The sequence below is a fragment of the Pagrus pagrus genome (assembly GCF_965226575.1).
Source record: "Pagrus pagrus genome assembly, chromosome: 14".
Lineage (NCBI taxonomy): Eukaryota > Metazoa > Chordata > Actinopteri > Spariformes > Sparidae > Pagrus > Pagrus pagrus.
Genome location: NC_140198.1, coordinates 10,590,061 through 10,604,189, shown reverse-complemented (window position 1 = coordinate 10,604,189; position 14,129 = coordinate 10,590,061). Strand labels below are relative to the sequence as shown.

The 14,129-nt window shown below is 40.8% G+C and overlaps 1 protein-coding gene across 7 annotated transcripts; it reads left to right on the top strand.

The window, feature by feature from the left end:
* The first annotated feature begins 4,813 nt into the window (after window positions 1–4,813).
* On the top strand, window positions 4,814–11,782 carry LOC311268855 (putative fibroblast growth factor 1). Of its 7 annotated transcripts, XM_084372782.1 has the most exons (5): window positions 4,814–4,868; window positions 6,035–6,115; window positions 8,487–8,703; window positions 9,168–9,271; window positions 10,104–11,782. In XM_084372782.1, exons 3-5 carry the CDS (start codon window positions 8,535–8,537, stop codon window positions 10,287–10,289), a joined length of 459 nt encoding a protein of 152 aa, XP_084228908.1. In that variant the 5' UTR covers window positions 4,814–4,868; window positions 6,035–6,115; window positions 8,487–8,534; the 3' UTR covers window positions 10,290–11,782. The 7 variants fall into 7 exon arrangements, with proteins under 7 accessions (XP_084228908.1, XP_084228906.1, XP_084228904.1 ...); XM_084372780.1 differs by lacking the exons at window positions 4,814–4,868; window positions 6,035–6,115 and adding an exon at window positions 6,432–6,568; XM_084372778.1 differs by lacking the exons at window positions 4,814–4,868; window positions 6,035–6,115 and adding an exon at window positions 6,439–6,568 and having other exon boundaries at window positions 8,143–8,703.
* Window positions 11,783–14,129: the final 2,347 nt, after the last annotated feature.

Genomic DNA, 14,129 nt, shown 5'->3' with positions numbered 1-14,129 from the left:
TCCAGATCAGAGATGGAGGAAATGAAGAGAGGAGGTCTCACTCTGATCTTTTTTTTTTTTTTTTTTTTCTAGAAACGCTGTTGTTTGGCTTTGACCTCTGCATCCCTGCAACCCCATCAAAACTGAAGATGTTGTATTGTAGAAGTGAAATCCAAATTTCATGACTGTCTAGTTATATTTTTAAACTGGGACAACAGCACATATGTTGTGTTTTTATTTCTCTATTAACACAACCAACTACTGTTATTTCTATCAATACAAAATATTATATTTGTGAGAGACTTTTCATTTTGAATTTTATCATATTTGTCTTAAATCCAGCTCCATTATAGCAGGTAAAGCACATCCTGACCGCTTGGAGTATTACTGTCAGATACTGTTCCCCCTCTGTTCAATATGAAAGGAGGCTCACACATCTTTCAAATTCATACTGCCGACTTCTTTCCCCACAACAGATAAGTCCTGTGATTTTCAGGCTGATATCATTAAATTTGACCGTTTACAACAGGGGGAACGCATCCTGAATGGTGATGGATGAATAGTCAGGTGATCAACAACGTCATTAGAATTTAAATCCTCTAGAGACTTTGAGTATAGGTTGCAATTTCATGCCAATTCACATTTATGAAGCTCTTTCAAAACCAACAAGGTGAAGTTCAAATGTTCAAGAGCAACTCGCTGGTGACAAACTTGGATGTTTTTGACTTATGAATCTCATTTTGGAAATGGGTGCAGCTTCTGCCTCACACTCAAATCCCCCTTAAATAGGAAATACAAGTGTATACAGAAAGATAAAGTGGCAGTCAAGCTAGATAAACAACCCTTAGCCACGAGAGAGTAATAATGTGTGCCTTTAACTGTCCTTTCTAAGGCCTAGTCCACACGTACACAGGTATTTTAAAAAAAAGAAAAGATTCCCGTCCACACAATGGTATGAAAACACAAATGCAGGCTGTCGAGCGCACGCCAAACAACATGCGGCCATATAACCTCTACCTACAAGGCCACGTTGGCCAATCAGAAGACTGCCAAACAAAGGACACAACCCCAAAAAAAACCTGTCTACACATGAAAACAGCGTTTCTTGGCAGGAGTTTTCTATAAGATCTGTTTTCAGTGACGTGAAACGCCCTTTACGTGTTTACGAATCCCAAAACGCATAGAAAAAGCATAGTTTTAAGAAGTGTGTACAGGGGCCTAAAATATGTCCAATACTATGTCCATTAAGTGGAGACTGAGAGCTAACATTGACCCGGTAGGATCAAATGGAGTATGACATCTTACCAAGCATAGACAATCTGTGCACGCAGCGGGCTGGGAGCCTGGTTGGTGGGAGGATGCAGTGATGTCATTTCAGCCAGAGCGGGGAATTTCTGTGGAGAGGGATCTGCCTTGGATTAAAGCGACCATCACTCTCTGGCGCCCTCTGTTGGCAAGGTGCTGCCCCACAGGACACTTTTATATACATATGTCAACTTTTACTGACTTCTTTCAGGCTAAAATTATTTTTGTTCATATTTAAATTAAGAATCAGATTTATTTTAGCTTCAGTTGTTATTCTAGTCGCTGCCACTGCTGCCATATCATTTAAATTATGACACATTTTTTCTTTAAAGGGGCACTTTGTAATTTTGGAGAAGAAATTCAAACAGTAGGTTAAATATTTTATATATAACACAAAGTCAGAAATGTTTACTTTTTCCATAACTGAATAAACAAGCTGTTTCTCAGAGGAAAATAAGGTCCCCAGAACACCGTTTGAAGCTAGAAAGGTGGCAGGGTCCGCCACATATAAACAAAGTAAAACAGTGTGAAATTGTGCTTTAAGGTCAGTTTGTTTATTCAGTTTATTCAGTCATGAAAGAGAAAAGAGTTTGTTTATTTAGTTTGTTGAGGCAGTCAGTGATGATTAAAATTTCTTCCCCAAAACTACATAGCGCACCTTTAACATACACAAACTGTGCATGTGTGAATGACTTGTGTGTACATCTCATTGACACAGTTTGTGTTTGTGGTTATTGCGTGAAAACAGCTTGGATGTAGCCGTGTCATTTCCTCTGCCAAAGCGCGGTACAGCGTCTGGTCGCTTGCTCGTTTCTCCATCTGTCACACTGTGGTGAACAATGATGGCCATTCACAGGAAGTCAGAGCCTGTTGTTTGTGTATGAAGTATAAGATGCAGAGGGTTAGTTTGAGAACCAGAATGAACCAGTTTATAGTCAGAAACACAGACTTTAACTCCATCACACAGTCACACTGGCTTCTATGAGCTCATGTACTGTAGCTGATTTACGTTCGAAAGAAATTGTTTCCAATCCTACAACATAGTCTGCAGTGAGAGGATGGAGAGGGGTAAATATAAAAAGACTTTCCGCTCACATCAGTATCACTGAATGTATTTAAAGATGCTATCAGTGCTAATGTGCTTTATGGCCATCAAGATGTTGTTAATTAGATTGTTCTGGTCTCTCTCTAATTTCATCCTTCAAAGCTTCCTGTTGAGGGAACAGTAACCTAATTATCGACTCGACGGCTAAAAATATATGTGCATGTTTCCATTTCCTCTTGATAAGCATGAAGCAAATGACAGCTGACAGCCGGAGTTCTTCAGCTCTTCACAACTCCAACGTCCTCCGGAAGTTACAACTTAAATCAGCCTAAAGCTAGAAAATATCCATCTCGTAGAACAACCTCACATTTACTGTTGCAAACACCGTCTACGTCTGTTCCTATCAGATCTATTTCTGTATCCATTTGATTGATTGCATTTCAGAAACCTTGGGATCTTGGCTGCAATCTACAGTCTGCAGCTTTAATGCAGCTGCTGCTGGATCTGGTGTGGTTCAAGAGGTTCCCTTTTACTCAGACGAGGTGCCAGTCATACCAATCTCCTTCCTCCTCACAGTCTTATTTCTTCTTTTCTAAAGTGCTTCATCATCCCCATCCAGTATTTTATTACTTTCGCTCCCCTGGACAGTGAAGCCAGAGACCCACTTATATCTCTACTCTGAATGCTTTGATTGATTTGATTATTTCAGCAGCAAGAACATAGTGAGACTGAAGTCTGTTTTTCAGGGGGGGCCTACGGCCACACACATGAATAAATCTACATATGCACAGTTATACACATTTATCGTCTAGACAGATGGCGGTCCACCACTGAGTCCGGTTCTGCTTGAGGTTAAAGGCCTTTTTTTCTCGCCACTGTTGCCAAAATGCCTGCCCATGGGCAAAATGTTCGGCCTCTGTAAATTAATGAATTAAAGAGTATGGTCTAGACCTGCTCAGTTTGGAAAGTGGCATGAGATTACTTATTTTGCTGCTTGATTTCCACACACATACAGTACATGTACATATATATACATGCAGGCTCATCCCTCTACCCATGTGTGCACAATTAAAAGCAACTGCAAGTATTTTTTTCAAGAAGTTCAGTCACAAGTCAAGTACACAGGGAGTTCACATTTAGTGCTTTATAAAGTCAAAGAATGCGGTGTGTGTTGATATGCAGAGTGCACTCCTGTACATTGGTATGCAAGAACATCAAGAGCTTGTGGAAATAAACAAAAACTCCAGCAGGAAGCATTAATTGAAGTGGTTAGAGCACAACGCAGGGAGACATTGGGGACAATATAATAAATAATACAGATAAATGAAGCAATCAAAGAGGAAGTGATGAGAGCATGTGTATATACACAAAGAGGAAGGTTGAAAAGGGGGAGGCTATGTTTGATTTAGAAGGTGTTAAAGTGTTCAGATCACCTCACTGTACTAGTATAGCCCGGGCAAGACTCCATCTTTTAATATATACATCTTCATCTTCTCAAGGAGCACGTTATTTGTTCCATCTGGTAAATTTCCCACACCTTCTCAGTCCAAATAATGTATGTTGCTTATATACTGCACATCTCCCCAACAAAAGTAAAAGAACAACAGATTGTCTTCCAATAATGTGCAAAGTGAAATTTAGCCACATATATAGTGTGACTGGAATTTTACACTTTTCAATTGTTTTGTGATTGTTTGTGTTGCGTTAGACTACAACAGGCGCACAACAGAGCTATTCTGCCATCTCCTGGTAAAAAGAGGTAAAGCAGCTATTTTCAAAAGACAAATCTCAGAAGCTCAGTCTGAACAGGTGAGAGAAAAGTAGGTCAGACTCTCCACTCTTTGGCCGTGTAGTCCCTCTTTTTTTCTCTCCACGTGTCTCACGATCATAAACTTAGAAAGTCTGAGTGTTTTTCGATGCAGATGTGCTGCACGGTATGAATTATAGAGCGAAGAGCTTGAAGTATCCATTAGAAGAAGACAGACACGATCTAACCACTGTGAATAATTCACCCGGCCTGCACACTACTGCTGCTCATCGTCGTGCAGGTGCGAGACAGACGTGCAAAAATAGATACTGAGATCGCTTCGTTCTTGGAAGCTATTTCCACCATTTTGAGAAGAGTCAAGACCTCACAGAAAATAGTGAAATATATCTTTGTTCAGCTGAGGGAATTCACTTAGAAAGTTACCAGGATGTAGATGGCAGAGCTTTGGGAACCATCATTTATCCTCACGTTTCTGTGATCATGTTAAAGGTTTGTATTCTCTTTCGTCTTCCTACATTAACGCTGCCCTCTCTCTGCTTTTTTTCTTGCCAGGAGCCGTTTGGATGTGAGTTCAGCATCTTTTTTTTACAGACGGGAACTATCTAGAAAGAGTGTCAGTGCTCCTGTTCGCTCATTCCTGTTGGGCCCCGGCTTCAAAACTGGAATCTGAGAGGTGCAGTGACACTTGATGATGATCAGTTACTTCTTTAAAAATAGACAGTGCTGGAGGAAGTATTCAGATACTTTCCTCTGTTACTCTGTGACAAAAAAGTAAGTGTACCAGGAAAATGTCCCATGTGCACCTCAAAATCTGTATTCTATAAAGTGTATTTGTCTAATTTCTAGTCAAAGTAACATATTGCACTTAATATAAGACAGTCACATAGAAAGCAGGATTTAAGTGAGACACAGGACACGTTTTTAGACGACTTTCACTTGTTCCATTGGCCAATTTTGTTTATTATTACAAGCAAGCAATCATTTTTAACCAAACACAACATGACTAAGACTCTAAAACATGACCTCATCACGAACACTTCTCCCTGAGTCATGTACTTAGATCTTCATCAGCAACGGTGGTTGCTTAACAATAAAGACAACATCTCCCATGATCCCACACTTCTCATTCTTTTCTTTTGATTGAGAGACCCCTAGTTGCAGGAATTACATACAGTGCCTTTAAATCATTAGATAATTATTATTACTATAATTGTGTTTTTTTCTCATTATGGATTGATCTGCCGAATATACCTTTGATTAATTGATTAATTGGTTTGTAAAAATCTAGAAAATAGTGAAAAATGTCATCATAATTACCCGGAGCCCACACTGACACCTTCACAATGCTTGTTTTGTCCAACCAACAGTGCAGACCTCACAAATTATTACAAAGGACATTCAAATTATTAAAATAATTTAAAGAAAGAGATGAAAATCTTCACATTTGTGAACCTTGAACCATGAAATGTCAGGTATTTTTGATTTAAAACTGACTTTCGATAACTAACAATTGACTAATTGATTAATCGACAAATCGTCTCTGCTGTATTCTCTAATATTTGTGTATTTTAAGTTATAACAGGCTCTTCATATGATCTGAATGAAGAAATGTTTATTTGTAAAGTAACTTAAGGTGTTAGTTAAGTAGAAAGTAAAAGGTAACATATTTCCCTCTAAAATGCAGTGGTAGTAGAGTACAAGTACTTCAAATTTGTACCCAAGTACAGTACTCGAATAAATGTACTTAGTTACATTCCACCACTGAAAATAGAAAACTGCATCTGCCTTACGTTTATGAAGTAATTCATCTGAATATAAACAGCATCCTCCCCTGACCTCATGCTTCTGTGACTAAAACCATTTACTGTATGTGTTGGTTACGTATTGTCAGAGTGTGTTTTTACTTTTGATGACTGGCACATGTTTTCACTTTGCAGGAATGTGAGCCTGTACTCCTGTAAGGTGACCCCAGCTCTGTCCCTCGCTGCGCCACCTCTGGTCTGAGGCGCTGCCATTATGTAAGATTAATCCTGAGAGCTGAAGTCACCCTCCTTTGAGTCTTTTGTAAATGTTTGTATTGTGTCTCCAGGAGGACGCCGCTGTAAGAATGTATCAGAGCTCAGTCAGACGGGCAGCTCTGTCATTTCCAGGCTCTGGCTGGATCCCACGGCCCGGACACTTGCGTCACTCTGTCTCGGTCTCTCTCTCTATTCTAGTGCGGTAATTTTAGTCCTGACGTCGGCCTGTTAAAATGAGTCCTCTGACGCTGCTAGGAGGGTGGTGGGGAGAGAAAGAGGGGTAGAGAGGGTACAAATACAGACATGCACACTTAAGTCTCTCCTTCACGAGTGGAGACGGCGAAGAAAGTTTGGCACGAAAAGTTACGAGGAGCTTGTTTCACCTAGACCTCTTAAAAAAGAGGAACAGATGAGGATATGCTGGCTCATCACTGTCACCTGACTTTCTCACAGGTAGGTGACTGATTCACTCCACCAGGGAGAGTCTCGCTGTTTGTCCGGGAGCGTAGCTAACTAATAATCACCCCTGCTGACTCACGTATGGCAGGAGAGCAAGTTGATACTGATCGTGCTTTTATTAGGGGAATTAATTCAGGTGATCTGGCTTGCGTGTGTTTGTGCATGTTTTGTGGAAAATGCTGTTGTGAAAAAGTTGCATTGTGGGTAATGTAGGCACCAGGTTTTGATAAACAGCCCTCTGGTCTGCATTGCTCTCCTACAACACTTATTGTGGGCAGCAAAAAAAACATGATCCACATATTCTTCTTCCAGTGCAACTTAGCCACTGAGCGACATCACTGGAGGCAGTTTATCAGATTACTGGCAGCTTCCTCTGGAGCCACAAAAGGCTTTGGACCACACTTTTCAGATATGCAGTAGCACTCCCCTAAGACCTTTAAAAAAAATGTGTAAAATTGGTGGAATTACCCTTTAATGCTAATGGTGTATGATCATGCCCTCGCTTAAAGCAAGTTATCGAAGATTTGCCGACTAATTTAGCTGTTAAAGACATAAAAATGATCAATCTAAGAGTCGAGGTGAAGATGGAAACTAGTAAACAACTTTGGAAACAAGATCATTAATCTCATGTTTCCAAACCTTGGTGAGCACAGAACTTTCTGCAGTATTCCCAGCAGAACTTTCTGCAGTATTCCCAGCAGAACTTTCTGCAGTGTTCCCAGCAGAACTTTCTACGGCTTTTGCCCGGACATCATCCCTTTCCACTATCAGGTTCAGGCTCTCCTCCCACGCATTTGCACTCCGACTCGGTCAACGATTAGACTTTTGACGTCATTCCCCCCCGTCAGCCCTGTCCGAAGGTCCCCGAGGACCAGTCTGCCACTAACTTACTTCTCATATCCCGTAATAGGACATTCTGCTCCAGGTCCTGTTCCTAGGAAAAAACAACTGCGAGTGGGTAGGCCTTAAATTCCTCTTGTGGCTTTGCACTACTCTGTCTTTCGCTTTCCTTCTCCCTCTTCCTCCCTCTGTTTCTCAAGCCTCTTCAAGACATTCCAGATGTGGGCTAGCCTGTCTCTATTTCACTTATACTCTACCTCTGGCTGCAAATGATAACAAAGACCAGAGTTGCACAGTGACACTGCTGGCTCGGTCCGCTTCCCCGCTCACTTTTACATTTGACAGACTTTATGACAGCCGCTGCTGCTCTGGGATCTCTACCCTCCAGGATGTTGAGATTACACTGACATTGTGGCTTTAAAATGGGCTTGATTGTTTTCTGGAGTGAGGGTAAGACAGACAGGGCTGGATGGGCTCGAGTTTCACAGGCGGAAAGATTTCAAGTAGCTGCTGGAGATTTTTTCTGTCTGAACACAAGGTGTCAAAACATCTTTGCTTCAAGCAGCGTGAGGAAAACGGCTCCTGTGTTTCATTTGCTCATGTGTTAAACTGTTGCGTGTTCTTGTGAGACTGTTGCCTGCATTTCCGGCAGGGAGTAAAAAAACATTACGGCAAATTTTATCTGCACTTGGTCATTCCCACGTGCTTATTTTGTTTCACGATTTCAGGTGAAAGTTACATCACCGCAACATCTGGAAGCTATTTCCACAAAGACAGAATCAAAGTGATGTTCAGTCGGAAAACAAGTTTAGTCATGTTGCTCTGCTTGGCCTCCGTCCAGATCTGATTCCCTGGCTGGTTTCATCACTTCATGAGTACCTTAAAAGGTTGACAGAGAGAAAGAGAGAAGCAGAGAGAAGGCGAAAGTGATAGAGGAGGGCTGGGGAGGAGAGCATTTCCCGTAATCATCATGAAGGCGGCGTTGTCCTCCACTTCCTGTTTTCTCCCGTGTCTCAGACACAGTCCAGGTGACACAAGTAGCGAACGAAGTGGATCTGCTCTGTCGTTGCAGACACAGGGACAACACTCTGCTTCGTCCAAGCCTCAAACTCTGTGCAGGATGTCTGAGGGAGATGTTACAGTGCTGCCGTTTGGACCTGCGTCTCTGGACCTGTCAAGACAGGAGCAGCGGACGCTGACCAGACTGTACAGCCGGAACGGAGGATATCACCTCAGGATTTTGGCAGATGGGACTGTGAATGGTGGCAGGCAGGAAAATGACCCATATGGTGAGAAAGGAATGTATGAAGCTGATGTATGATTGGTTGTTGCATCTTAAAGATTTTGTGAAAACATTTTGATGAATGAAATGAAGCTGAACATATTCTGTACATCATATCTACTTTTAACTTTACTGATGATTAAAAGTCTTCAGGGTTGTTAGAATAAAGATAAGAAAGAGAAGAGTTTTGGTTGGAAGGAAACAGAACTGGACTTGTAATAAAGGAAGAATGTTAAGGCTCATGAGTGAGTTAATTACTTGAGCAAACAGTTAAAGTCCTCTTGAGCAAGGTATGTAATCGCAGACGTTCTGGTGATTAATAAGTACTTACCGCTGCGCATACTGGGACGAAAGGGCCTATGAAGGGCCAATATCTATTTCAGTGGAAACATGATGGTTACTTTGTGTTTGATTAAGTTTACCGTCCAAAAGCGGTGTTATGTTGAACAGTGTCACGTGTTTGTGTTGCAGACGTACTGAGGCTGAAGGCTGTGAGTGTAGGAGTGGTGGTCATCAAGGGCGAGATGTCGGGGAGGTACCTGGCCATGAACAAAAATGGACGCCTCTATGGATCAGTGAGTTTTTTTGAAACAGTTTCAAACTCTAAACATAGCACGGATGCCCAAAAGAGTGACTTTAAAGGTGCACTATGTAGTTTTCGACACATGGGCAACACAATTTCTTGCCATTTTGCTTTGTTTATATTTGCGGGATCCTTCTAAGTAAGTATCTTCCTAGCTTCAAACACACCTAATTCCCATCAGAGGATGGCTGTTTATGAAGGACATATATCAAATAAATAGTTCTGAGTTTGTATCATTATCTTATTAATATCGTAAATATAAACTTTCTGCGTTCAAATTTCTTTCCCAAAACTTCATAGTGCCCCTTTAAGTATTTCAATTACATGTAAATGATCCATTTAATTTAATTACATAAGTTCAATGTAAAGTGTCGCATTAAATGCAAAGTTCTTCTATCATGTTGAGTCAATGTGAACAAATTAAATAACCAGATGTGTGATTTATTACAAGTCAACGTTTTCATCATGATGAAATTAGATCCTGTTTCTGTCTCTAACTGTTGCCTAATAGTTTTCGGAGCCGTTTCATTGGAACTACTTTCGTCACATCACATAATACTTATTAACTTGTCCGACCGTTTTGAAATAGCCGTGGTTATTTCCACGACTACGAAACACTGGAAAACCACAGTGCCAACGGCTGGCGAGCAGATTTTAGCAAAAATTAGTTAATGGGACGTATGAAACAGCTGACGATTTGTCATGTAGATTCTGTAGATTTCAGCAGATTTTTTGCAGTGTGTATATGAAGAATCAAAACATTTGCTATGAAACAAACTCTCCTCTTCTCTTTTCTCCCCCCTCTTATTATTTTCCTGTCTCAGCAAGCACTGAACGATGAGTGTTACTTCCTGGAAAAGTACGAAGAGAACGACTACAACACATATCGCTCTCAGAAGTACAACTGGTATGTCGGGCTGAAGAGGAACGGCCAACCCAAAGCAGGACCAGACACCCACCAGGGTCAGAAGGCCGTCTTATTCCTGCCGAGGCCTGCGGCCAGCGTGTAAAGCAAGACGGCACCAGGAACCATGGACACGCTCACTGAAGTCTTTAAATGCACATTAAAGGTGCAGTTTTACGCTGGGAGAAGTATCCCATTTGAAGGTCACTCAAAATCACAGCGAAAGCCTGAGGCGAACATATAATGCTGTTAGTTCGAGCTCTGTTAATAACCTCAGTGTTCTCTGGTTTATGAAGGGAATACGTCATGAAGGCTCGTACTGCTCATACTGCATGTGATCCTCACAGGTATACGAGCTAATGTCCAGAATACTTTCTTCTCACTGCAGACAGAAAATGTGTTTGGTATCAGTGCGTGTCAGTGTTGATAAATGGGTGTTCACTTTGAACCCTAGTATGAAATACCACTGCTGGAAGACAGCGACGGACCGCTTTTACACATAAATAGTTTCACGATTCATCACGTCTGGTACAAAGGAAACTAACAAGGCAGAAAATAAAAAAAGCTGAACATCTGGCAGTAAACACAAACTCCAGTAAACAAAGTCTGCAGCGCAGGGAACTATAGTTAATTCAGTGCCTTGCTTAACTTTACTTTGTAGTAAGAGAACGGTGGATGTTTGCTGACTTCTTAATCTTCCTGGTAACTATCTTTAGTCTGCTTGAACCTGTTTGATGCCCATTTCTGTAACCATTTGTGTGCTTTATGGATAGTGAGCAACTTTCAAAAGGTCAGCAAAGTTGATACGAGGCAATTTTGTGCTAAAATGTTGCTCTCGAAAGCGGCACCCTTGTTTATGACGTGGTCAGCCAAGCCAAAAGTGAAACATTTGTAAGATTGTATAACTTTATACGGTGTTATTTTATTGTTATCATGTGCCCATATCGGTTGACAGTCTTCAAGGCTGATGTGAAAAACTTTGTTTCAGTAATTATTGTTGAAGAGAGTCAAAGTTCCTATTTGTAAGAAAGTGAAAATTTGAGTCCCAATCGTCAAATACTGACGCCAGGGACTGTAAGTCGGGTCGGCTGCCGTCCCAAAAGCAGTCCAAAAAAAAACGTTCTTACAAATTGGACACTTTAACATCTTGGTGACACCAAAAGCTCAAGTGTGAATTATTTGATTCTGGTTGGGACCAAATACCGACCATTCTGTACTGGACCACAGAAGTCGTGAAACGTTTCCTTTCACATGCGAAATGGCTCAGCTTCACAGCCCAGCAGATCTTTCTTAATACTGTTTATTGTCATTGTTGAAACACATGTTACTGTCACACTATACTAGGTTGCATTACTATTGTGAATATTTATTTTTAAAGTGTTACTGCTAATGAAATTTAATTGCACTTAACATTGTAATGGAAGTTTCAGAACAATAATTTAAAGGCCTACATACGCAGTGAAGGAGCAAAAAGGTATCGTGACCACCTTTTGACAAAGTAATACATATTGTATTAAGTATATTAAAATGTATGAAACAAAGCCTGATTTATTATCCATAAAAACAAATACTATATGTGAATAAAAGTTTATAACTGTACATACACCATTAAAGAAACATGTTGTGTTAAGTGTCCAATACATGTGTTGCTTATCAGCTTGTATGAGTGTGTTGTTAACGTCTGTGTTGTGTGAAAAACACTGTTTGGCCACAAGATGGCAGCATTGTTTAAGGTTCAGAGGTGTTTTGCTCAGGCAGGCGCTGACGGCTTTTAGTCTCAGTTTTTATTAATCCACTTGAGGGTCTGGCCAAATACCAGTAGAAAGAAATCATATAATGGTAAAGCTAAGAAACCACACAGGAAATGCCAATAGTATGTGTTTAGATGGCTGTAGGCACAATGTATGGGTTATTACAGATACCAGACCAGATGTACCAGCAAGTCCTCCATTATTGAATAAAGAAAATGTCATGGGATTGAGAGTATCGGAATAATAGTTACACAGATGTTGTACATTATTTTACGGAGGCTAGAAATCACCATGTGAGGTTAATTTTAAGTCGATTCAGATCCCACTTTCTTCATACTTAACTTTCCTGATTGTTTCGACATTTACTACAACAAACTTTGACCAAGAAAATCAAAACTTACAGTGTTTAATTCTGTTTTTTGTCTTACCAAGGCAGCATTACAAAAAACTTTGCCTGAATAAAATGCAGTGTCACATGAATGAAATCACAATTTCACATTTAGACATCGTAAAATACTTTTATTTTTCATTTTTATATCATAAAATATCTGATCAAAGAAGCTGAGCCAAGCATCTGACCAAACATCCAGTGCCAGCTTCCTGCACTTGGCAGATTTTTATATATTTAATGAAAGTATCACGCTTTGATCTTTCTGTGAGGCTGTTGCTAAGTTAATGTATCCAATGTCCTTTACGACAAACACATTTTTTTGTTGCTGCTTTCCAGAAAAAAAAAAAAAGAAAGAAAAAGATCCACAGACAGATGACACCAGCACAGCGCTGGAGAAAGACCTCCATTCACCCCGATCAGGCATTCTCACCACATTTTTGGAAGCAGCGACATTATTCATCTAATCCACGCTTAATGTGTAACGGCTGAAACAGAACATGGCCTGAAATGCTGTTTCAGAGGCCGCCGTGCCAGGAAAAAGATCCTGGAGGAAACACTGGAACGTGGTTTAAGATGTTTGGGAGGACTGGAGCTGATTCATCACTCCAACAAGTTCCATATTATTGTGGGATTTAAACAGAGCTGGCAAGCAGCATTACAGTACGGTTATTACTTTTCCAAGAGTGTGACAAATTACTATTTCAAATTGAGCAATAATTCGGCATTTTCCGAATTAAGAAATTACTTCCTGGTGACCCTTGTGTCAGATCAGAGCTGAATTATCCTACTTATGATTGTGCTTTCCATACTCGATTTGTTTCCCTGATAGCATGTCATTAGCTGTGTTTACATAGACCATAATATTCCACTAATAATCAGAATATAAAGTAGCCCAATCAGAATAAAAATGCCTCATGTAACCACTGCAATCAAAAGAGACTGATCTGATCCGGCCCCATCTGAAGGAATTCTCAATCAGACCGAACGAAAATGGAAATATTAGTGCCTGATAACCATGTTAACGCTTAATCCGGTCTCTCTGCACATGTTAGCCTGACGTAGGGCTCTCAAGAAGTGACGTTTGTGGCTGAAGCAGCTGTTTTTGTACAGAGATATTCAAAAGATTTTTGAATGCCTCAATGGTCGAAAGGCTCGAAAACAATGAATTATTCAAACATCGACGATGAACGATGCCAGAATCCAACAAACCAGAAACTACAAATGTTGTTACTCTGACACGAAAATAAATATTGTACTAACAGGCGCAGTGAACGAGTGAATGAATGAATGTTTGAGAACCAACAAACACATAATGAAATCAAAACAAAAATGTACTTGTTGCATCCAAGAAGGTAATCTGTCTTCTTTCCCAAGAGCATTTGGTCTGCAAACAAAACAAAAAAACAGGTAGGTCTGTCCGACTTGAGGACACTGACCGGACACATGGCTGTTGGTGGACAAACATTGACTATTGCGCAACCTGTGACCTCTCATTTACAGGACAGTCTCTCTCCTTCTTTTCACCAGGCCACCCTATGAAGCAGCACAACACACACACACACACACACACAAACCTGGTTGGCCATTGGCCTGCAGGGCTGAGCAGGGCAGGAAGGGAATCATTCACTGTAAACTGAACAAGGACTGGCTTCCTCTGGGAGTCCCCTAGCCTGACAGCAGCCAAGATCCCTGCAACACAAACCACTCCGGCAAGCAAACACACACACACACACACACACACACACACACACACATACGCACAGATCAACGCGTACACACCCTGGAACTGGGACACATTGTCTCA